Source organism: Ammospiza caudacuta, chromosome 2, assembly GCF_027887145.1.
Source record: "Ammospiza caudacuta isolate bAmmCau1 chromosome 2, bAmmCau1.pri, whole genome shotgun sequence".
Classification (NCBI taxonomy): domain Eukaryota; kingdom Metazoa; phylum Chordata; class Aves; order Passeriformes; family Passerellidae; genus Ammospiza; species Ammospiza caudacuta.
Genome location: NC_080594.1, coordinates 90549616 through 90574836, shown reverse-complemented (window position 1 = coordinate 90574836; position 25221 = coordinate 90549616). Strand labels below are relative to the sequence as shown.

Below are 25221 nucleotides of genomic sequence, written 5' to 3'. Positions count from 1 at the left end.
AGCAGCAAAATACAGGGGCCTGAGAGAAATTAGTATCATTCTTAAAATCAAATTTTCCTTAAAAATTGGTGGCATAGGCTCCAAATGGAAGATGGAGGTGCTCTGTGCTCCTCATCCTCACCAAAGCCTATTTCAGGGGTACCTAAGGCCATACACTACTGCCTGCTAGTGTTCGTCCCTTGGTCTTCCAGGGAAAATGCCTGCAGAGGCATTCCCTGCTCACAAGTGCCTGTCTCTAAGTGCTGTGGAAGGGTGCTAGTTTGCACAAGTAGACTTCTGGAGGAAGAGCCACCTTTTATTGCATTCTCTGTGCACTAAAAGCTCTTGCACATTTCCTCTGGGGTCTTTGGTTACTCTACTTCAGGAAGATGCCAGTGAGGTTAATGCAAGTAGGAAAAGCCATGTTATTCAGCTATACCTTTTAAAGTCCAGTTGTTAATCCAATTAAGGTAGACTAATGATTCAGAAGACATGGGTTTGCTGATTGCAAGTAGGTGGTCATGTTTGTTGTCCCCCTTAATCATGTTTGGGAAGCTGACCCTGGTTTTCATCTTTGCTGTGAAATGAAGTTTTATTTTAAAGTCCTAAATGTCTTTACTACTTCTGCTAATTATTTTATCTAAACGGCACCTTTCTCTTTGCCACCCCCTCTCTCCCTACCAAACAGCCCTCTGCATCCATTTTTTATGTGTGTACTTGTCATGCTTACGTGAAGTTGGAAGTGAAAAGTTAATTTGCTATTCAGTTAATTACTAAAACTTGCTAATTTCTCACTGAAATAAAAGTATATGTTTCATATTATTTGTCAAGCTTATTAAAAGACTTTCGATACTGAATTGTTCAGAAGTAAATGCATAATGTAGCAAAACAAGCCAAGTTTCTTTCTCTCTCCAGAGCAGAATTTCTTTAAATGAGAGAAGTTTCTACTGAAATACTGTGCAGGTTGACTCTTAAGAGCAATACTGAAATGTTTTTGTGATGACACTTTCAGTTCTGCTCATGCCTTCAGGAAGTATGCTTAGTATTGAAATAGGTGTGAAGAAGATGCAATTTTCTAGGAAGAATTATCATATAAGGAGAGTTAGAGAGTTCTTTAAACTTGTTCTTTCTGTTCTGAGTTCCTGGAAAAAGTCACTGTGTACAGTAAAACTTCTATCATCATCTACAGTCAGTTGGGCAAATTCTCATAATTCCTTTAACTGCCTTCCAGGCACAAGGAGATTTTGGGGAGCCCTGTTCTCCTACCTGCCTCCCGAACTCAGCAGAATAGTTTTTTAAAAAACTTGAATTCTTGGGCATATCTAGAAAAGTAATTTTGGGTGATAGCTTCTGCATAAGTTAAAGCATAGTGTAACAAATGTGCAGATGAGCACAAACATGGTGTGAGAGGAAAATTAATGATTTGGAAGAAATCCAAGCTGACAGCCACACTCAGGGTAGGCAATATTTGGTGGTCCATAGGAGAGTCCAGGAGGCAAAGACCCAAACATTCCTCTGCTCTGGGCCCTGTATGGGCTAGGGTTTTGTCTGGTACAGTGAAATTATGGCTGGGGGAAGGGAGATGCTTGGGAAGACTTCCAGGACTTGTGTCTTGGAGGAAGTCCCTGTGTTCCAGCTGCCCGGAGCCGCAGATCATGGGAGCCTCAGCACTGCATCCCTGATGCTGACAAGGACATAAATTTTGCTGTGCAGCTGTAGATTCCCAGGAGGAGATGGATTCACAAAATGCCATCTGCTGGTATTGTGGAAACAGTAAAATTTTCTACGCTTTTCTTTTTTAATATGGCCTGAAATAATGAGTCATTTCATAAAATAAATCTTCTTTTTCTCTGCTCTTTATCTCCAAAAGAGAGAAAGGGTGCATTATTTTAAAACAAATTTTTACTATTGTGCAGCTTTTTCTTTTAGGGTTGTTTCTTTGGGTTTGTTTTGTTTGTGGGTTTTGCTTGTTTTTGTCTTTTGTTTGATTCTTTGCTTGTTTGTTTTTTAATTTAAAAAAATAAACTTGACAGTTATTATAGTGTAGAATCAAAATGTTAGGAGTTGGAAGGGACCTTAAAGATCATCTAGTCCCATGGGCTGGGACACTTTTCACTAGACAACTGAACTGAGTTGCTCAAGGCGTTGCTGAGCCTGGTCTTGAACACTGGCATACTGGCAACTTTCACAAGCTCTGTACATCCTCAGGCCCTCTCCTTCCACCTTCTGTGACTAATTATTTTCATCACACCATTTGCTGTAGCAGGGAACAATATCATGGTGCTCTCAAGAAGCCCTGTAGCTACTTAGCCTGTGGGTGGGTATACACTTCCACCTGAATCTTGAGTTGGAGTCAGCCAGCTGGTACCTCAGTTCTGCTGATAAAGAATGAGGTTTCAGTCCATCTGGCTTTGCCCTGATGGGATGCAGACCCTCTTGGGACAGTCCTGCTGATAGCAGGAGGCTGGGAACTAGGGATGCATGGGTTGGATGTGGAGCCAGCAAGATTTCAGGCTGCACTGCTTGCTCTGTGAGTGAGGTGAGCTTGAATGGAGGTGGCTAGGCACCACTCTAGCTACGGCATCTAGTCTAGATGCTTCCTCTCCCTGCAGAAGACCTGTTACACTATAGCCTCATAAATACTGTTTTCTTTAGCAAAGTTGTTTGGTTTGTTGGGTTTTTTTTATCCTTTCTCTCAGTTAACTAGACATTCCCTGCCAGTTACTCATTAAGATGGGCCACACCTTTTGCTTGCTGACTGAGTCTCAGGGAACGAGAGGTACTAGCCCTGAATGCACGTAGCTTTTCTGGCTTGCCTCCAGGTTGGCTTATTTTCCCTTTATATTGTGAGACCCTTTGGACTGTGCTTCAGGAGGATCTGCTGCTATTCCCACACTGCTGTGCTCTGCAATGGCTTTTTTTTGCTTAAAACTCTTGCAGTGAAGATAAGTTCCTGAAAAAGAGCTGATGAACCTGTTCTATCTCTGGGTCTATTGGGTGTGTGAAGTGTTCTGAAGAGTGCTGGAAAGCATCAGTGTGGTTAAAATGTGCAGTAGTGAACAGAAGCAGCAAGCTGACTTGCTTTGTCCCCTAATCTCACACTGCTTCCTTTCCCTGGGATGCCAGAAATACCCCACCCTGCACCCTGCTTTCCTGTGGAGGTGCCTAACTCTGCTTGCTGCTTCTACCCACCTCAGCATACCCTGCAGCTGGGTACCCTAGAGCAGTTACAAAGATGGAAATATAGTGTAAATTCCTTACTGTTCAAATGCAGCTACATAATTTTGTATTTGAGCATTTGCTAAAAGGAACAAAAAGCTTACTTGAAGATCTTAGGTTAATTGCTCTTCAATTTCATTTAACTTGCAGTCTTTTTAAAAACTATCAGGTAGAAATGTGGATCACTGCATGTGGCAGTCTGCATGTGTAATAGTTAAAAAAAACCCACCACAAACCACCACAAAACCACACAAGCAGAAACCAGCACAGAACTCCACCTTGTGAGCTTTTGCAGAGCTCTTTAAATGTAGTCTCTAGCTGTCAGTGTCTGAGAGCAGTTGGAGAAGCATCAGCCCTGGTATGTTAGTGTATCTGGCATCAGTCCATGCTACAGCCAAAAAAGGCAGCTCTCCTTGCTGCTTCTTTCCTTCTCATCCGGTGTCCTGGCACTCAAGTTTGTGTGGCTGGACAGTGAGCTAGTTGAGGGGAAACTGATCCTCTTAAACCTTTCTATTTGTTTGTTGCTGTTGAATTAACTTCCAGTCAATTGATTCTTTGCTCTGGTTCTCATTGCAGGGTGCGAGCCTGGTTTGCTGCGCAAGCAGCAGCATCAGCACGAGAGGGGAGGAGGTGGGAGGGGATGTGATCTTGGGCCATCCCTCCTTGTAGGTCCTTGAACTTAGAGTGGTGGCACCTGCAGCAGTTGTGCTTGCTCTGTGTCTATGCAGATGTGCTTGTACCTGAGCTGTGATGGACAATGTGTTCTTACTGAGGGTGTGTTTAGGATGCTGGTGCTGAAGTGAGATCCAAACAGTGAAGCCAAAGCAGGCTGAAGAGAGTATGGAGACAGGAGCCCTGTGTGTGAACATGCATAAGGGGATATTTGTTGGAAAAGTTTAGATGTGAGCTAGTTTGGATGTGAAGTTTAAAAGTTACAGAAATGTGGTACTGTCTCTCAGCACACCTTGGAGCCTTTTAAAAGTTTTTTACCAGTTCTCACAGTTTCAATCAACTCACGTTTGGGAAAGGATTACTGCACTTAGCTGCCAGGAGCCCCCTTTCAGCCTTCCAGAGGCCTCTCCCAGTACATGAAGGTCACCAGTGACCAAGAGTAAATCTCTCACAAATCTCATCACCTATGATGACATATCTGTTCTAGTGAACAAAAGCAGAGTATTATTTGGGACTTAGTGTGTATTTTGCAAGGATGCTGCCTCAGTCTGCTGCAGTGTCCTTGCCAAGCTGGGGATGTTGTAGCAGGGAGGTGGAGAATTGACTGGACCATGAGCATGAGGTGGTCCCTAGTGGCTTGGGAGCTGCTGGGCAGATGGCTGCCAGTGTCGTTGTCCAGGTATCAGTAATGGGGTTGACGCAGTTCAGCACCTTACTAACAGCTTCCATCACAGGCAAGAGCACACTGTCAGTGACACCAGACTGGGAGAGGAAGAAGTGATTTATGTGTTGAAGGGCAGGGCTGCCATTCAAACCAACAACCTGGGGTATGAGCTGACCAGCATTGTCTACTTCTGCAAAGGAAGTACACCTGGGACACAGTAACTCTGTGCAATAGGATGGGCTGGACTAGACAGCAGATCTGCAGAAAAAAGCTGGAGGTCCTGGTGGACAGGATGAACATGGATCAGCCAGTGTTTCTGTGAAATTAACATGTGTTCTAGAGACCTTAAGAAAGAACAGATTAATAATGCTTGGGAACTTTATAATCCATGTGAACTGAATGATTCATGATTTTGTGGAGGCAAGGTGTGTGATCATGAGAGGTTTGCTTGCCCTGGGGAAGGCAAGTGGATATGAAGCGTAAAGGCTGCATGCATTTTCGTTATTAATGGCTTCTGGTAACGTTTTAGCTGAAGTTCTGCACTGGTGATTTCTTTCTCCATACTGAGAGTAGAAACACTTGCAGCTTTTTTCTTTTTGCTCTCTGAAGTGCCCTGTAAGTAAGATGGGTAAATAAGCAGTGGCATCCCATTTGTGGGTATCAAATACGTCCTGTTAGATAAAACACAGTGATTGCTTCAGAGTGAGAAGAATATATTTTAAGCAGGAAAGAATCAAGGAATTGCCTTTTTTCCATTACAGGAGAGTATAAATGCAGTGGGTGGGAAGCAGTGACTTTTTTTGTTACTGTGGCTGGATATGAGGTAATAGTATTTAACATGTCCTGGTAATTCTTTTAATGAAGTTCCTTGCAACTGTTTTTGTTTCCCAGCTCCTTGCAAGTGTTCACTGATAGCACAGCGGGCGGAGCTCTGTACGCTGATGAAGAACTACCAGCAAGCTCTTCACGACGCCGACATCCTGTGCCGGAGCAAACCCCACTGGCCTGCGGTATGGTGCTTGCCCTTTGTAAAGAGCAAAATGAAAACTGCTTCTTCTCAGGGTTCTCTCTGTGCTGGGGGTGGTGTTGAAAGAGCATTGTGGCAGTAACAGGGCCAAAAACATCTTAAGTTCTTCAAAGAATAAGTCTGGAAGGTCCTCAAATCTCTCTGACTGGTGGGATTTTGGTGGTGGGCAGCTGGTGGTGTGGTTTTGGTCATGGTACCTATTATCTGTTACAGCTTGTGCTGCAGCTTGGCAGGAGAATCAGTCTATAAGGCTCTAGCAGTCCAGGATGGCCCTGCAGGTCCCTCTGGGATGATGTGTCCCCAGGAAACTGGTAACTTTGACAACCTGCTGGCCAGGTGTTTTTCTGAGAAGCCATCCAGACTGTATTTCAGGATTATTTTCTTTCCCTCTTTAATCCTAAGATTTCATATCTGTGCTGTCTACCTGTGTCATGGTGTTTCATAGAGGGGTTGGGGTTTTTTTCATAACCAAAGCATGTGCTACAGGGAGCAGTGGGCAGTTTGAAGCAAGTATCAGAAATGATGTTTGGAGGGAGAAATGGAAGAAGAAGCTTGTGGTGCCCCTCACTATTACTGGTTGCCTGAGGCTGGACTGAGTGTTCAGCAGTTCACCTCACCTAGGATTACACCTGCAGTCAGTCTCTCCTGTCAGCGGCAGAACTGCAGCACAGGTTTGAGCAGATAAAGCCTCTGGCTGCTTACTGGGGAGAGCATAGCATGGGGAATTGGGGAAGGATTTTAGGCAGACATTGTCTTCCTGTGGAGACTAAGGAGGTGTTGCATAAATGCCTTGGCCTCCCGCCTGAGCAAGCAGGGCTATGCATCTAGTGCTCCATTCCCAGGCAGGGGTGATGCAGGGCAGGCAGAGAGGTGCTGTCTGAAACATCAAGTCTCTGTCAAGTTAGGTAATTTTCTCTGAAGGCTATCTATGCTGTCACCCATTAAAACCTTTCATGTTGCAAGGCAGTTCATAATCTTCCCCTGCATCCAGTTTGCTTCTCTGTCTTGGATAATTTCTCAAGTCAGGAGCCCCATCTTGGGTGATGCTGGCTGGATTTCTGTGCAGAGGGAGAAAAAGTAATAATGCACGTTCAGATATTTTCTTGAAGTGTCTTCTGTTTGCCTGAATCCATGGAAATGTGATGTGTGTCAGTCGTAGGCGGATAAAGGTTTCATTAATCACATCTCTGAAGAATGTTAATTGAAAATGAAATTTGTCATCATGGCGTAACCAGCAGTGTCTCAGACGTACTTCACTTGTGCTTTCATGTTTGTGAGGACATCAACATAAGCTGTGCTGACCCAGAATCCATGTTCTCCAGGAGCTCTAGGCATCTGCTTTGTTTTGTGCATTGCAGCATCTCATCCAATGGCAGAGATTAGCTCAAACATGTGCTGTGTAGTTAAAAAAAAAAAAAAAAAAAAAAACAGCATAAAATTAAACTTAATTCTGGGAGTAGCTCCTAGGGTGGAAGTGTTCACCTACCAGTATCTTTTGGCTTATTGATAACAGATGTAGTGGCTTGCTGAGTTACTGGTGAAATTCCTTGGCATGCAATAGTCACTGGAGCTATAGATAAGTTAGTTTCTTTTCAGTTGCTGTGAAAACCAGGCTCTGTAGGGCAGGGAGAGTTTTCCAGTTGTCTTTTTATTTAGAGGCAGACAGAACTGCCCTCCTGCCTGCTACTCATGGTCCTGCTTGGATCTCCCTTTCAGTCTGATGTTTGTCAGGGGTATATGAAAATAGGAAAGGGAAGGTGGCAGTGGTAGTCTCTGAAGTACAGGGGCCCTCTAGTCCCTGGGCCTAACTTCTGGTGTTGGATCTTTAGGTGCTTTGTCTGTGGATAGCCCACCTCAGTTCTCCCTTGCAGGTCAGATAAGGACATTGCTCTAAGGGCCTCAAAGGACGAGTCTGAGCAAGCCTGTAGGCTCCCCAGTGAGTGATGCTGGCAGTGATGACAGGCATGTAAAAGTTTATTTGGAGGCTGTGCAAGCATCCAGGTAAGAAGGTCAGGGTCAGGCCTCACAGTATCTCTCATTTTGCTGCATTGAGGAAAAGAAAAATGTATCTCACCTGGAGAGAATTGATGTATGCTGAGACTTCTTGTACAGGTCACCAAATGATAATTATGTTAATTAGCCTGGCCTATGCAGCACTTACTGCTTGCTTTTGGCATAAGCTTCCTTCTTCCAATTCCAGTGCAGTGGTAAAGATCTTAACAGGTCTCAGCTTGGACAGCAGTATTGAAAGAATGAGGGAGTTACCTGCTGAGGAAGATTGTGTGATACTGGATCTTTCAATATTATTATGAAGCGAGAAAAGTGGATCTGCGTATCTAGCCAGTCTCTCAGATGTGTGAAGATGTACTTTCAGTACAGCCCAGAGATGTGCACATGGGTCAGGGGTGGACTTGTAGAGCATGCTTCTGTCTAATAACCAAGGGGCAAATGTTTAAATGCACACTTAGTTTCTTTTCATTGTGAAGGAAGTAATTTCTGTAGTCAGATTAGAACTGTAGTTTGCTATTTGCAGGTAAGTTCAGAGGCAAAGCATTCCACTCTTGCTACTAGTAACAAGTAAAGTAGAATTTATTCCCAAGCTGGGTACCATAACTGTTGGCCATGGATGTGTTAGTCCAGAACACACGGGAGAGGTAGGGTGGGCTAAAATGCTTCAGGTTAAGTATTGATATGTTGCCCTAAATTCATGATGGTTTTGGGCCAAATTAGACAGATGAAAAATTATCTCTGTCCTAATAAGACATCTAGGAGAAGTGACTCTCATGAAGTGTCTCAGTTGATGCTTCCAGGCTGCCCTCTGCCACAGCCTTTTCTGTGCAGATGTCTTACTTTTTAAGTTTGTCCTGCTATGTGAAACTGTTCTCTGGTGTATCCAAGCACAGTGGGATGTGTAGCAGACTTTGCCCCTGGGGGGAAAAACCCCTCCTTATTCCCAGCTCTTCTCTAAGGAAATGAGCAGTGCCTTTGGCAAGGGATGATGCAGCAGAGAGTTCCTGGGGAATCTTTTTTCACCAGAAGGGACTGAATTTCTTTCAATCGCACCTGTCAAAGAGGTTGTTACCTGAAAAGCATCTTGTTCTTCATATGTAGAACGACTTGGACTTTCAGGTTTGTTTTCAGGTGTATTGCTGCCACTTCAGAAATGATCTCTAGAATTGTACATTTCCTTTGTGTGAACAGGGCCATTATGTGAAAGCAAAAGCTCTGTCTGGATTGGAAAGGACTGAGGAAGCATTGAAGGAATTTCTTTATTGTGTTGCCTTAAATCCTGAATGGAGCTCAATGAAGAAAGAAGCCCAAAAGGTATAAAATGTATTTACTGACTGTTTGGCCATTGTGTTGCTTTTAATCCCACAACCAAGTAAAATTCATGGTATTTCAGGTGATAGTAAACACCCAAAGAATAGTTTGATTCAGGAGATTATCCAATAAACCTTTTTATTGTGAGGCACCTCTTGGTTTTGGTTGATGCCTCATCCAGAGGGATTATATATTTGTGAATTCCACTGCGTAGGCTTGAGGCTGCTAATTTTAGTACCCATCAAAAAATGACTTATGTGGGAAGTGGCAGAGGTTTGAGGAGAGGAAGCTGTGTGCTGCCCTGTGCTGGAAAAATCCTGCAGTCTTTGTAGCATTTTGTTCCTTATGGGGAGTCAGACACATTAAGTGCTAACAGCCCATCATCAGGTTCTTTGTGACCATCCACACGGGCAGCTTTTTATAAAAATGAGATGAGGATTTGGTGAGATGCTTGGTGTGGACTGGTGAGAAGAGGAGCAGGTTAGGGGTTAAATCTGCTTGAGGATGGAGGAGATGGATGAAGAACACAAGAAATGTTTAAACACATCTTTGTTAACTGGTTTTGATGGGAAAGCATGGTCTGAAGAGTTCTGGAGGCAGGATCAAAATGGAGATGGGTAGGATCAGGAGAAGGATGCAACAAACTGCTGCCCTTGTTGCTATTGGGGAGCAGGATCCTTTGGTAAGGGAGATGGGCACCAGAAGAGCACCTTGGAATGTGACTGTGGTTGTGGTGGGTGCTGCTATCCAGGTTTCCCCTGGGCATTGGGGAGTGCAGGATGTCTTGGATGTTGCAAGCTAGAAACTGTGAAGTTTGTGCATCTGTGTTCACATAAACATAAATATCTATGTTGTAATTATTACCTTTTTTTTCTCTCCAATTGACTAGATAATGTGTGAGATGTTTTTCCCAGCCTTTGAAAATGTGCATGATAGTCTAACAGCACCTTTCTCTAGTCGAACATCCCATACAAGATTGAAACCTGCATTTCTGAGTAGCATAAACACACAGTCAGCTGTGGAAGATAACTCTGTTGCTGGGTCCTCAAAGGTAAAGGAAAAAGTGTTAAACATAAAAATACCAAAAATAATATATGAATCTTTCTGATCTGTGTGCCATTGTCTTTGTCTGCACCTGAGTAGGCACTTACTTTCATGATAAGCCTGTTCTCTCCATTGCTGTTGGATCTCTTATTGGGATGTACTTCCTCAGAAAATTAAGAGAGTGAACCTTTTTCTTCAGAAAACAATGTGATGCCTTCATGTGGGGGTCAGTTGTGTTAGTGGTTTTTTTCTACTGAAGATACTAGTATGACAGGAACATAATTTCTAGAGACAGGAGCTGTAGGGAGAGACATGGCCCTACTTCATGCAATTGGGAAGTGACCTTTGATACAGACCTTTCTCCATTGCTAGGCTCCTTGTGGGAAAAATGATCTATTGCTGATAAAACTAATAGATAAAAGCAAACCAAAATTGTCTCATGCTGTATATAACTTCTTATTTTTCTAGGATACTATGTTCAGGTTAACAAAAACCCCATCCCAAGAATCTGATGTATTCAGAAGCACTGATTCTTCTGTTACCCATCGTGTTCTGGATCTCTACTTTGATGACAACCAGAAGTCTTTGGGAGCTATTCTCTCCAGTTTACCTGGAGTTGGCTTAAAAAGAAAGCTGTCCAATGATATGAGGGATTTGCAGAGTTTGGATGTCCCCAGTAAGATTCTTAAAAAAGGTTTGTGTTATGGCTTAGAAAAGTGATTTCTCTTGCGTATACTGAAAAACTGTAAACGATTTTACTCTTCCCTTTTTCATAGGGGTCAATAAAACATTCCCTACAGGAATTGGGGTAATATTTTGTTCTCTGGTGTGTCTGTTTCTGCTCTAACAACCTATTTACCCTATTCCAGAGCAGTTTTAAGTTCACTGACTGAAAACTGTATTTTTCATTCTCAGATGGGCCATTTCCAATGTAATGTGTGGGTAATCCATTTGCACTTAATCTTCTTGTTGGTAGTGCCATTTCCATTTTCTAGGTCTCAGCTATAGCTGAACTTCATTGTCTTTCTATATGATTGAAAGATTAAGTAAGCCCAGAAACTAATCTTTAACTGGCATTAGAAACGGTCACGTGCAACTTTACATGAAATTTTCCAAGCAAACAAAGAAGCCTTTTCAAGGGTAATAAGCCCCCACTACCCAGTTTTCTGTTACTTGATAGCTGTGCTTAAAATTTGTATGCTTCTCAAGCTTCTAACAAAGACCTCCAGAGTGGCTTTAATACTCAGGGCTAAAAATGCTGAAGACAATACTTTACTGAGTAGTGTAATAAATGGTTAACATAGACTTTGAAAATGTTGCTGTGCTGGCGTGAATTTTTTCCCTTTATGAAAAAAAAAAACAAAACTCACACTTCCAGGACTTTGATTTGTGCCTGAAAATGTTACCATGTTTTCAAGTACAGCTGTCTGTCTTTGACCCCTACAAAAGATATATATATATATGGCCAGTTTCTGATCATGTTATTATGGAGGAAAAAAAAACCTGTACTTGCCTGTGAACTGCAGACTTAGTAAATAGATTGTGAAATCTGACCCACCTGTATCTTCACAGGGAAGGCCAGAGATCATGTTTTACCTGTAAGCACTAATTTCTGGTGTGTTCTAGGTCCCAGTGCCATGTTACTATTTGCAGAATTAACTCAGCCAGGTTCTTGCAATTACTAAATGCTAACATGTGAGATGTAGGTTAAAGATAGCACTGTTTTTCTTTGTAGGCCACACACCACCTATCCTGTCGGTGCTGGAGATAAACCAGATGCTGAGCATAAGTTACTCTTTAACAAAGCATCCTAGTATTTTAACTTCACATAAAAAGCAGAGCTTTTAAATGATTAAGAATTTGGTTAATAAAAAACATGTGGAGGCAGCAGTCATGACTCTCCTTCAACTCATCACAAAGATGCAAATTGTAAAAGAAGTTGCAGGATTTGCTTGTTTAAATGTCAACAGAATCTGGAGCTGATAGCTTTTGAGCCTAAATAATGCTGCTGTGAAGTTTGAAGTGCATAGCCTTGAAGTTAGTTTAACCCAGAGGTATAAACTACCCCCAAAAATCAGTCTGTCTAGAATTTTAAGTGAAGTGTTCTGCCTCTCTGTTTGCAGATTGTTGAGCTAGTAAAAGCTGTTTCAGCTAATGCAGTTCCAGTAGTCCTTTTAACTTTTAAGCTGTCTGAAATTTGGGATTTCTAGAACAGCCTAGTCTAGAAAAATCTAAGCCTTTTTATATTTGTAAGAAAAATTACCCCTGCTGAGAAATCTGTAATAAACAGTGATGAAATATTTTGACTGTGTGTAAACATATTAAATTCTGGACTTAATGTACTTAAAAACATCTGGCCTGGCTGATGTGGGGGTGGTGATGGGAAAGCAATAGCAGAATATTTTAAAAACTAGCTTAGAAAAACCCACAAAACAATCATTTTTGGAGGAGCAAATAATGGATATTCAGCTCTAAAGTGTATTCTCTCGCCACAGACGTCATCATCTGCTCTCCAAAAGATCTCCTGCCAAAAAATCTAAAACTTAGATGAGGAGATATGTTTGTTAGAAACAAAACTTCAGAAAAGAAAAGACAAAAATCAGTTTTTTTAATGGAAAAGTTAACAGTGCAAAGAACATTGGAAAATACAGTAATGCTTACATCTTTACTATAATAATCTTCTTGACTACTTAGATGGAGATGTTTTACCCGAAAACACCACTGACACTTCAGGTGAAATACCGACAACTCTGGTGGATGCGTCGGACTTTGAGTGTTCCCTCTGCATGAGGTATGACTGTGTTGACCTGGCATTAACATAACAAAGCCTCTCTAGCTTCTGAAAAAAGTTATCATGGTGTAAGAAGAGAAACCTGCCAGAGAATGTCTAAGTCATTATTCTGTTCCTTTTTGCTGAACCTTACATCTGGTGAATCTTTACAGATGTGGTTTTCTCCATTATGTATGCAGTTCTCCATTGTTTACCACTTGTGAAAAGGAAAACCTTTTTTGTATCCTTGGGTAATGCCTGTCACCTGTGCTTTATACAATAGCAGAAAAGAAAGAAAGAGTTAGGACTCTTAGGACTCTTTCCTCTCCACGCGTTGGGAATTGTTTTTGTTTCCAGCTTAGCTTTTCTGCTCTATGCTTTCATGTTAAGGTTGTTCTACGAACCTGTTACCACACCCTGTGGACACACCTTTTGCCTCAAATGCCTTGAGCGTTGCCTTGACCATAATCCACTCTGCCCACTCTGCAAGGAAAAGCTGTCAGAAGTAAGTATGTCCTTGCCCCAATTAACAAAACTGCACAAACTTGTGTTCTTCTGAAAACATCTATGTGGAGATTTTCTGTGCTCTGCTTGTGAGCTGCATCCAAAGCAGTGTGGCCAGCAGGGTGGGGGGCAGGATTCTGTCCCTCTACTCCTCTCTGGTGAGACCCACCTGGAATGTTGCACCCAGCTCTGGGTCCCCAGCACAAGGGTGCAGCAAGTCCAGAGAAGGGCCATGAATGTGATCTGGGGCTGGAGCACCTCTTCTGTGAAGAAAGGCTGAGAGTTGTGGTTGTTCAGCCTGGTGAGGAGAAGGCTCTGGGAAGACCTGCGCTTGGCCTTACAGTAATTCAAGGGGGTTTGTAAAAAGATAGGGACAGGCATTTTAGTAAAGGGACAATGCTTTTAAAGTGAAAGAGAGTTGATTTAAAGATATTAGATGTAAGTAAGAAATTTTTTTACCATGAGGGTGATGAAAAGCTGGAAGAGGTTGCCCACAGAGTTGGCAGATTCTCCATCGCTGGAAACATTACAGGTCATGTTGGTTGGGGGGCTCTGAGCAATCTGATCCATTTGAAAATGTCCCTGCTCACTGAAGGGGTTGGACTAGATGACGTTTAAAGAACCTTTCCAACCCAAACTTCTATGATTCCTTGAAAGCAGAACAAGATAGTACTGACAACATCAAGCTGTGTACAGACCTCATTTACTCAAGGATATATTTGGCATTCATTGGAATACAGGTGGTTTAGCTGGTTCTTAGGGAAATGGAGCCTTCCAGTTCACATCAGGCTCATGCCTGGGGAACCCCTCCATAGCTGTGTTCATACCAAGTTTCCTGTTTGAGTGGAAACTGTGGTATATGAGGAATGGTCGTTCCCTGATCAACACTTGTCAGCAACAGATATAAGGTATCCCATTTGTAGTGCTTCTTGCCAGTAAGCTGACAGCTGTAGATGGAAAAGATGCATGTATCTTTGCAAAAGTGAGGATGGACTGCCTTTTCTTCCTGCTAGTACAGCTTTGCCAAAAAAGGGGATGGGGTTTAAAGGACAGTGGAGTGAACCACGTAGGCTGAAGTGGAAGCTTTGGTGCCTGGAAGCTTAAAAGGGTAAGGAATCTGTACAGTCCTAACTAATGTGCACTTGGGCCTCAGGGAAGAATGGGCTGGGAGGAAGAGGTGTTACTTGTTTTCTTGTTACCAGACTTAAGAGATTACTGTTCCTTGTAGTTTCTGGCAAGCAGAACTTACAAGAAGACCGTCCTTACAGAAGAGCTGATAGTCCGTTACTTGCCAGAGGAATTATCTGAAAGGAAGAAAGTTTATGATGAAGAAATGAAGGAATTGTCAAAGTAGGCTCTCTTTATATTACTGACAGCTGTTACAAAAAATTCTAAATTCTTCTTCAGTCTAAATTACTGAGGGAGATTAATTTGCTTATGAAAATGCACCAAAGGAATGAATTTGTAAATGAACCTGCCAGATGTTTTGTATTTTTCATGTGTATGTTGCAGATGAACAAGTAACAATGTTCTTGGATGGTGGAGAGGCAAAACAAAATTCTTAAAGATAATTGCTTTTTCCTATGAAACAACATAATAGCTTCAGAAGTTACAGTGGGGGTTTTCTGGGAGTAGAATTTAAATTATCAATGGGTTATACTTCAGGTCAGGAAAAGTTCAAGGATCCAGTTTTGTCAGTGACTTGCGAATGTTGTGCTATAACTCAGCTAAAAAGTAAAACAAAACGTGCAGTTAATCCTGAAAAAAAAAAGTAGATTAATGGCTTTTAAATCAAAGGGGTTTACTGATTCTGGGGATTCTCTGCCATCTTGCTTTGAACATGGCTGGGTCTTAAGTACTTTATTACTGTGAAAAGTTGTCACCAAAATCTTGCCATGTGTATAAGATGTATCACTGTGCATGTTTGTGGGAAATTGGCTGTTTCTTGACTTTTTTCCTTTATGGAAGTAGGTTAGAGGGATTGTTTACTTAATGTACTAAGGAAAAGAGTCCTGAAATATTGTTTGTCTTGTGAAAATTGCAAACCTCAAAGAGATAGGCATTTACGAAGATTGAGTCTAAGGAATCCATTTGTCTTCTATTAAGGATAAATTCTGAATATAGCAGCACCCAGAAAAAAAGGTGATTTTTTTTTTAAACAATTTTCTTACAGTTTGAATAAAGATGTTCCCATCTTCGTATGCACCATGGCCTTTCCTACCATCCCTTGTCCACTCCATGTCTTTGAACCTCGCTATCGCCTAATGATAAGAAGATGCATGGAAACTGGTACCAAGCAGTTTGGCATGTGCTTAGCTGATGAATTAAAAGGGTAAGGAGATGAGCTGAGAATGTCCTGTTGTTGCAGAGGCTGCTGTGAGCTAATGGAATACTGCAGCACAGTATACTTGTCTCCCCAAACCACTGTGGTTCCTTCCAGTCCTGTATGAACCAATACTAAAGTTGCTTACTTCTTAGTTTTGAACTTTAAAGATTCCTTTTTACACAAAGAAGTAATTTTATTACTCCCCTGTTGGTTAAGCAAGAATGCAACTCATCCTGTTACTACAGACTCCAAAAATAGCATTTAATTGGCTGCGTGTTTGGAAAGCTTGCTGGCCTGTTTGTTCCAGTGAAAACTGACTGTCTGGGTAAGGTTCCCCCTCTGACTACTCAGTTTAAAAAGAAACAAAACAAAAACAACACAAAACATTCAGACCTCCCATAGCTTTCCTGAAAGAGTGGTATCATTTTAATGAGACAAAGTATACACTTGGCTGAGAAGTCTGTTTTGCTGCTGGATGTTGAATTTAAATGTTTGTCTTTACTGCTGTGTTGCAATGTCTAAACTATCTGCAGTGAGTGGGTTACATTGTCTTTCTATATGATCATACCTTTCATTCATTTCTGTGAATTCTGACACTGATGTGTTTCCAGCTCCCTATGCAGAGGCTGACTAGATTAAAGGTCCCTTACAACACAAAGCTATCCTCTGATTCTACTAAAACCTTCAAGTTTAAGTGTTTATAGATAATGGGGTTTTGAGACCATGCTCATGGGAGAAGCATGAGGTGATCTTGAGAGGTTTGCCTTATGAGATGCAATAGTTGCTGACTTCAGAAGCTGCATTAGCAGGCTGTAGAATGGATGATGAACATGGGAATTTTTAGGAACACATCAGACAGGCATCCTCAGGAACAGCATTTTTGTATGTGATCATCACTGGAGCTGAGAAGGGGTCAGTCATTACTGAGGCTTGGCAGCCTTTCCTTGTCCACTCCATGCTTCTTGGGGGGAGGGAAATGTTATTTTTCTCCCAGACTGGACAGTAAGGTAGCTGTAAGAGTACAGGAGATGCTGCAACTTCCAGTCAGCCGTGGCTGTGCTGCAATGCCATTTGGCATGCTGTCAGTACTGCACTCAGTGGAGTTCAGACTCCAGCAGCAGCTGATGTTCCACAGGCCCTTTCAGGTCTATTATCAATTTTCTGAAAGCGAATACTTGTGAGAGTGAGGACAGAATTACCCTAGGACTTCGGTGATAACTCTCCTTACATCCCTGCAGGCTTGTGGAAGAGCCAAATTTATTTGGAATCAGGTACAGTAATACAGAGAGCCATGGCATTACAATCCCCAAAACGCAATAATTGGTTTATTAAATAGCATCATGAAGGGTATTTTAAAATTAACAGTATGGTTAGATTTCTAAGTCATGTCTGTTTTGAGTTACTGAAATAATGAAACTTTTTGAGCATGATGACTTAAATAAACAGCTGAAGTGCAGGAAACCTTAATCTGCAGACACCTGCCAAGGCTGTTCCAGCTTCTTACACAAGTAAAGAAGTTCTTCTGTTTATTCAAAATTGCGAAATCAACTTGGGAATACAAGAAGCAGGGAAACTTGTTTTGCCTCATCTGCTGAGACATGGATACATACCTCCCTTTAAAAACACAGTGACAGAGCATGTTTAGTTCATTACCTTCCTCTGGTTTATGTCTCCATTTTAACGTATAATTGGTAAAAGAATATAAGCTCTTAATGTTGTCAGCACATTTTATGCCTGTCTCCAGGTGCTTTCTTGTCTCTCTGATTCAGGTCCCCGTCTACCCAAAAGTAACCCCTCTAAGGACAAAAAAGACAAAATCACTTCCGTATTAATTTCAAAATCCAGTATGAATGTTACTAACATAGTTAATTGAAAACAATAGTTATGTAGCTGTTTAAATAGTGTATAGTGTAATATTGCTATAACAAACTAACAGACTTGCTTTTATTAATCAGTCCTGTTGGTAGAGTACCAGGACTTAGTTGTGTGCAGCTCTGCTCCTCCTGCTCTTCCTGATTCTTTCCTGTACACTGGCTGGGAGAGAACAGTTGTTCCCCACCCCTCCCAAACCCATGATTTCTGGTAGAGCAGAAACAGGAGTCATTTCTTCATCACTCCATTGTAAGAGATGACCAAGCCCTAGTAAAACAAGCATTTCCATGATAAAGAATTTATCAGACCCTGTAGAGTTTGGTATCTTGAGATTGAGACTAGATACAGTGCTTTCTCCTGCTTAACAGTAGGCTGAGTTGTAGACCTGCAAATGTATTGTGGTGAAGAGTCATTGTGCAATCAGCCTCTCTAGTGAAATCACTGCACCACAAAGGTAGAGTTAGGTAAGCTTGATAAAGTAAAAGTTAATTTTGTGCCTGTTTCCAGGGTGTGATTAAAACGCGCTACGACTTTCAATATAGTGGGTATAAAAGTGTTTTTTGAAGAGGATATTTTGAGTTTGATTTGACTTTTTTTTTAAAGGAAACAAATGCAAGAAAAGACTTGTTATATGGAAAACTTTTTTCTTCTAAAGCCTGCAGTCTTCTGCTTACACCTTGGAGTAGGGGGATAGCCCTCACAGCCATGCATTTGTTCCTCACTTTCTGTACTTTCCTTACGGTATCTTTACCCATCTTGTTTTCTTTGCAAACCAGATGAATTTGCCACCAGCAGCTGGCAACTCCCAGCATGAAACATGCTTCATTTAGTTTCCTGTCCTTTTCCAACCCTCCCACCCCATAAACCTGCCCTGCAAATGCTGCTGCCCAGGTCCTCTGAGGGAAGGCAGAAAGGGTGGGGGTTGTGTGGCTTATGTGAAAAAGCAGAAATGTATTGTCACCAAAGCAGAATCCTCTTTCAACTAAGAAATGGTGAATTAGGCCCAGTATTTGTCCTGATGTCTATAAACACTTGTTGATGACTTCCACTTTTATGCCCTTCTGTCATTTCAGATTTGCAGATCATGGCTGTATATTAGAGATCAGGGACGTAAAGTTTTTTCCTGATGGACGCTCAGTTGTTGATACAGTTGGTGTCCGTCGTTTTAGGGTCTTAAGCCATGGCCAGCGAGATGGATATAACACAGCAAACATCGAGTATCTTGAAGATAAAAAGGTGATCTATGGTGCAAAGTTATTCATACCCATGTATTGCTGGATTCACTTAAATAGCCTTTCCTTGTTGCATTTCAAGCTAGCTGTGCATTATTTTTAAGCCAATATCATTACAAATTCACTAAAGCTCTGTTTTAAAAATCATGGAACAAACTTTGTATCTTCTTTCCCTTTCTTCCTTTCTTCCCTTATAATTATCTCTGCTTAAAGTGTTACACTCTTTTCATGGATCTCAAAGTAGCTTCCAGGATGCTGAGGTCATGGTGTGTAGGTGAGGTCAGAGTAATGTTTTAAAACTGGTACAGAATTTAAAGCCTTCTAAAAGCACATGCTCCTGTTGGTAGAGAACTGAGTGTTCTTTTGCACTGAACAGACAGTTGGCACACTTCATATGTCCTCCAAGTTCTCATTTACAGAACAGGTCCTCAGGTAAATGTGGGAGTCTGCTCTTAAAATGAGTTCTTAGGGACACGTAGTTAACCATGCCCTGTACGAGCATCCATTAGAGCTGACTGAGAAGAGAGAAATGCAGAGAGGGAAGTAGATTTTAAAAGCAAGTCCTCTTAGCAAAGCTGCTTCAAGGCAGGTGTTTGTGATAGGTGTTGACCAAAAGTTGAATTTTTGGCCATGCTTTCTGGATCATCTTTAGGCTGTGTCTATAATACCTTGGTAGCTGTTAACATGGAGCTTAGCAGTAATCTCCTGCTGATTGATGAAATCAGTTCTGTCATACAGCTCTAGAGTACTCTCACAGTTAAAGTGAAAGTCTGTAAAGCCTTAGCAGTGCTGTTTAACCTGTGTAGGGTGATGCAGTTGTTTGCTAGGGCAGGAAAGGTTGAGCTCATGGAGGTGCCTCTGCCTGTGAAAGGCTGGAATAGGCAATCTGTTCAGAATGAGGGTTGTGCTCTGTTTTAGTCCCTAGTGAAGAGTAGTGGAACTCAGGTATGCAGGCATTGTTTATAGATGGTGCCAGAGATCCACCTCTTCATAATTAGAGTGAGATTCACCTTGTCTCACAGTGGAGACTGGTGTCTGTTCAGTGCTCTACATCCATATGTCTGATGGTCAAAAATCTTAGTCCAAAGCTACCTGTTTGATATGCTCTGAAATCCTTATCTTAAGATGAGATTAATTGTTCTCTAGAACTGCTTCTCCTTGATTGTGAAGGGCATCTAGAGCAGGTGGATCAGATGTGTACCTGAGTGGGTAGCATAAGTGAAATCACCTATGTGATGTGCACATGTTAAAAGGGGAAAAAACCCCCAAAAAATCCAGAATCAAAACCCCAAAAAAACCCACAAATCACCAATTTGTAGTGGTTTTTGCTTATGCTTTTTTTTTTCCTAATAGCTAATAGTAGGCCTGTGCAACTAAAACACTCTGCTTCAATGAGGGTGTTTCTTCATGACTGTTTCTGGTATTGGGAAAGCATCACTTTCCCTGCTTCCTGCCTGCTCGGGTGTCTACCCTCCTCCTTCTCCTTGGCTGTCCTACCATGGCCTTACCACTTCTATAAAGTAGTGCTGGTCTCTGAAGTGCTGTAGCCCCCCGTCTCTGTGCTCGGTGGCAGTAGTGTTTGTTTTGTTTTGCCAGATGATGTACCACTGTCCAGAGGTCATTCTGTGACAGGGACTCGAGGCTGTGGGTTTGAGATTATAAATATGTCCCAGGGTTAGAGAGCATATTCTTCTATTATGCCAGCATTTAGGAATGGATACTAGTGAGGCAGTTACTGTTCCAAGAAATATCACTTCAGAACACCTAGGGGAGGGTAAAAAGCCTCCAGCATCACAGGTTTGAAATCTGAGACTTAGGCACAGTTGGTTTACATAAGGACATTTGAACAGCTGTAGTCACTGCATTATTTTGCTTCGTTTGCTTCTGGGGAAGCATATGGACTCCATGGTATCAAACCTGTTTTGTTCCATCTCCCTTCTTTTAACAACAAGGTTGAAGGACCAGAGTATGAAGAACTTGTCCGCCTTCATGATTCAGTCTATGATCAAGCTGTTGCCTGGTTCACTTCACTTAAAGACAATATGAAAGTGCAAATTCTCAATCATTTTGGATCTATGCCAGGAAAAGAGCCAGAGCCACAGGTAATAACACCTGCCTACTTATGCAGCCTTATTCTACACATAATTTTAACACTAGACTGTTTTCTGACAAATTGTTGCTGTGGTTTATAGACTCTTTATTCTAGACTCTTATTTACCCAATTTTGGTCTGTTGGCATGAAGCATGGTAAACAATATACCTGTGTAATTTGGTAGCTGAAGAGATAAATCTTAATGGTGTATAAGGTAAAGAGAACACCTGCAAATAAGTGTTCACTTCTTCCTTGTTTTGTGGTGACTTTCTTAGCAAATAGAAAGTGAGAAGGATGGTTATGTTCTTCATGGAGCTGGGCTGGTGAATACATAACTGCATGTTTTTCCATCCTTTTGCAGAGCAACCCCAGTGGTCCTGCCTGGTACTGGTGGCTCTTGGCAGTGTTGCCTCTGGAAAACAGAGCTCAGCTGGCTATACTGGCTATGACCTCCCTGAAGGATCGTCTCATCGCCATCCGGCGCGTACTGATATTTGTGACTCGCAAAAGACCCAGATAACATGGACTTGTGTTGTGAGTGGGCACCAAAAACATCTCATGACAGGTTGTTCTGGGGGAGGGCAAAAGTGGAGGGGTTGTTTTTTGTATTTTTTAAAGATTCCTTCAAGAAGGAACAGCCCTTTCTGACTGCGTCCTGCATCCATCGATTGCATCGGTTTTTTACCTGGGTATTCACCAAACCTTGCACACTCTCCTGTTGTCCTGGTGAAAATGGAGCCTCTGCAGAGCTGTGCTACATTTAGAATGTAGCTGATGGATGTGGATATTTGCTTCATAGTACTTTGATAGAATTGATGTTTCTAGCCAAGAGAGTTAAGTACTAGAGTAGTGCCATTGGCCTGCATGTGATCTGAATTTTCACTCAGTAGGAAGAGGAAACTGGACAGTGGATTGAAGAGGTGTTTCCTAGACTTTCTTGAAGGTAGTGAACAGAAGAGGAGTTACGCTGCCCAGCAGAAGTATGCACAAGGACTATAACCAACAGTACTCTCTGTTAGTGAATTGGAAAGCAGTCTGTCATACACCCACATCTCCCACTCTCCCTCTCTCTCTCTTCAGCAAATAACAGTTTGAGGGCAAAAACAGGTGAAACCATTTGTAGTCAAGGCATCTGAGGATGTTTATCTGAAAGAATAATAGCTACTGAATAAGCACACTATTTGGTAGCCTTAGGTAATCCCTCCTTTGTGATTTACATGTTGTAGCAGAATAAGTATATACAAAATGTTTGGAAATACATACTTAGGTTTCTTTAAAGAGAAAACCCAAAGTAATCCTAGCCAGTCTTACTGCTAAATTCAAACCTAGCCACTCACTAAAGTATAATAACCACTGCTGTGAAATAATGATTTCACCCCAAGTACGAGGGAGGCATGCTACAGTTTACTCTGAACGCCTGCTCTGCCAGTGGAACCAGCGAGGATGAAAAGTGGGGAGGTTTCCATCTCCCTCCTTCCTGCAGTGTCATGCTGACCTCCTGTTACCTTGGGGTGGTCTCTACTGAACGTGTTTCAAACCGAAAGTATTGTAGTTTAGTACCAGTTGCTGTATGTGATGGAAATCAGCCCACAGTAACACCATGAAAGGAGTCACAAACCGAACCTATAAAGGCACGTCTCAATGCAAGCTTCAGTCAGGTGTTAAGCTTCATTTTCTCTTTGATTATTTTTTTATGTATTGTTTTGTTAATATCTAGCTTTGATAGCTGTTATATTGATCGCTTGTCAGTCAAATGATCAACATACGCTCAACTGCCAATGAAATAACTCAGTGTTACCAATTCAATTGGCATCGTTTCGTATAACTAGAACTGATACTACCAACAGGGAAAAAAAGTTGACTTGAATCTCCATGTGCTGCAAGCATAGCAAGACCAATGTAAAGACTTGTTCATGTGCAGAAGTCTGGTAAGAAGAAATGGCTGCTTACCTAAATGGTCAAAGTGCCTGGTTTCTTTTTTAGTTCTTTTCTCCTTATTTGTCAATGAAGAGGTATTTAAACTTTTTTTTTTCCACTTTGTACATGAATTCTGGAAGAAAACTGCATTAAAATGCAGTGATTGGGATATATTACCTGCTCTCTTTGGGTATTGTAGTTATAACCTCTGTGGTCTGGGAAACAAGAATTCCGTTTTTTTTCCTTTCAGCAAACGGCTACCACAAATGGTTTCTGTAACATACCCTGAATGTACTGTAACTGCCTCTACCTTGAACACGCCTTTTCTATTTAAGTGGTTTGTAAGTGTATTCTCTGAATTGTGAAGTGCATAATGTACAACCAATGATGTCATAACCTCTACAGTAGCCTTCTGCAAGTTCTGCTACCACCACCAAAATACTCAAAATTCAAGTTGAATGCATTTCCTCCAGGATTTGAAGATGATGAAGAGGAATTCACTGAAGTATAAGGAATTGTTGTGTTTGCGGGGAGGAAATGTCAGAAGTCAGTAGGTCTTCAGCCAACTGTCAGCTGAGCTACTGAAGGGTGATTTCACAAACTAATTCTTGGACCAGAAGATGGACTGTATTTGATCTTGCAATCCTTTCTGTTTAGCTTCCTGTTCTTCCCATTCCTTTCCATGCTGTGGATTTCTCCAAGACTCATTAATCTTGCTTGTTTGTGTGTCTGGCCTAGTTTTGAGTGTTACTAGTTTAGCTGGAAGAGGATGCTGATGGTATTTGTATATTGCTGGTCCCTGATCTTATATGTGCTTAATTTTACAGATAGGAGTGCATTTAAGAAAAAAAAAATTATCAAGGTGCTAGTTAGTGTCTTCTTAGCTTTGCTTCAGTAAATGTTAATGTTAATATTCTTCTCTGCAAAAGTGATTTTTTCAAGATATCTACTTTTGAGGTACTTCTGACAGAAAACCCTATGAAATGAGAGGTTGTTTACTGCTGTTCTGTAATGTGTAAAGACATTCTACATGGGAAATGACATTACTGTGTTCATGAAGGCCTGCATAGTTAATAGAGTGATTGTTACTGAAAAGAAAGCTGAACTGTAGAGGGATTTTTTTTTAGTCAAGGTTTAAAGCCGTTTGTGAATATTTCAGTGGCTGATGTTTTGGATAAAGGATAACAACAAAGGAATTGTCTGTGTATGGATGCAAACAATAATATTAGCAGCCCAAAGCTGACATTTCTTCCAAAACATTGAATGCTGATCAAATAGCAAAGCTTTAATAAATAGATAAAATCACCACTGCCCTGTGGTACTTGCTTTTTAAGGGGAAGTACCAGTTTCATTTTTACCAAATCACCTCTGCCATATAATATCTGCAGCATCCAGTAGTACCTCATGGGAAAAGCTGTCTCGTTGCTCTCTAGAGGAAATGTCCACGTTACAGCCAGTCTGTGCTTAGGTGTAACTTGTTGCCAAGGTACATGTGGAAGCATTGGAGCTGAGCTCCTGGAAGAGATAGACAGGATTTGTTGCCTTTCTAGCTCATTACACTTTTCTTGCTTGCTGTCCAAGCAAGGATGCTGGGATATATGATGAGTCTTTTCACTGTGGTGAATGTGGCCCTTCTTTATACATCATAAAGAGGCCAAAAAGAAAAAAAAAATCCCTCTACCTCTACATCTGTTGTTCACCTGTAAAATTTCAAGCTACAAAATGATATATATATATATATATATATTTTAACCTTTTTTGTCTTTCAGAAGCATACTAATTGTTTGCCACTGAGGCCTTTTATCTACTGTATTTTAATATGTTCATTTGATAGTCATCGAGATCTCTTTGTACTTCTAACCTGTAGAACTTGTCATGTTTCTTACTGCTCCTTTTTCCTTCTTCTCCAGTCCACTTTTAAATTGATAAATAGAAAGCTGTACACTCTATTCCTGTTACATTTTACACTAGTGGAACTGGTATTTTGGTAGCGCCTTAATTTTGCAGTTGTGAAATGATTGTATCAACTCTTATCTGGGGCTTCTGACCAGATGTAAATGAGTATGTTTAATGTAGATAAACTTGAAACCATTTTTTACTGTTTTAAAGCTAGAAATGAAATGGAGTGTGTACATATGTATAAATATAAATTATTAATCTGCACCTTTTTGTATCTAGTAAATACAGGAGAAGTTCATGTTCTAACCACATTTGGCACTTCTTGTTGCATAAACAAAGCCAAAACTTTTTTTAAAAATTGCAGTGTTCATTTCATGTGTATTTGCAATATTCATGGGAAATGTGTTTAATTTATGTGATATTTGGAATAAACCAGGTTGAATTTATGCGAGTGTGAGTTCATGGGGAAAGCTTTATCACTGTGAGGACTGAGAGCTAGAGCTGAGGTGAACACGGTCTGAATGAAACAAGCCACTGATGTGCTGCTGTCAGAAGAGGGGTGATAGTTTGGTTTTCCTGACAGGAGCCCAAGGGCTGACAGTTGGTCTGATGAGGCTTTAGGAAGCAGATGGATCCCAGAAGCAGTGGTTAGATGTTGGGGTTCATGAGTTTGTGGCAATTGT

The 25221-nt window shown here is 41.4% G+C and overlaps 1 protein-coding gene across 1 annotated transcript in view; it reads left to right on the top strand.

The window, feature by feature from the left end:
- Positions 1-24978, top strand: part of LONRF2 (LON peptidase N-terminal domain and ring finger 2) — a 33904-nt gene extending 8926 nt beyond the window's left edge. Inside the window, exons 2-12 of the mRNA XM_058824603.1 lie at positions 5426-5544; positions 8763-8885; positions 9772-9933; positions 10395-10620; positions 12621-12717; positions 13087-13201; positions 14429-14550; positions 15374-15532; positions 18472-18634; positions 20583-20732; positions 21084-24978. Of these exons, the coding sequence (XP_058680586.1) occupies positions 5426-5544; positions 8763-8885; positions 9772-9933; positions 10395-10620; positions 12621-12717; positions 13087-13201; positions 14429-14550; positions 15374-15532; positions 18472-18634; positions 20583-20732; positions 21084-21242 (1595 nt within the window). The 3' untranslated portion in view covers positions 21243-24978. The remainder of the gene's footprint in view (positions 1-5425; positions 5545-8762; positions 8886-9771; positions 9934-10394; positions 10621-12620; positions 12718-13086; positions 13202-14428; positions 14551-15373; positions 15533-18471; positions 18635-20582; positions 20733-21083) is intronic.
- Positions 24979-25221: the final 243 nt, after the last annotated feature.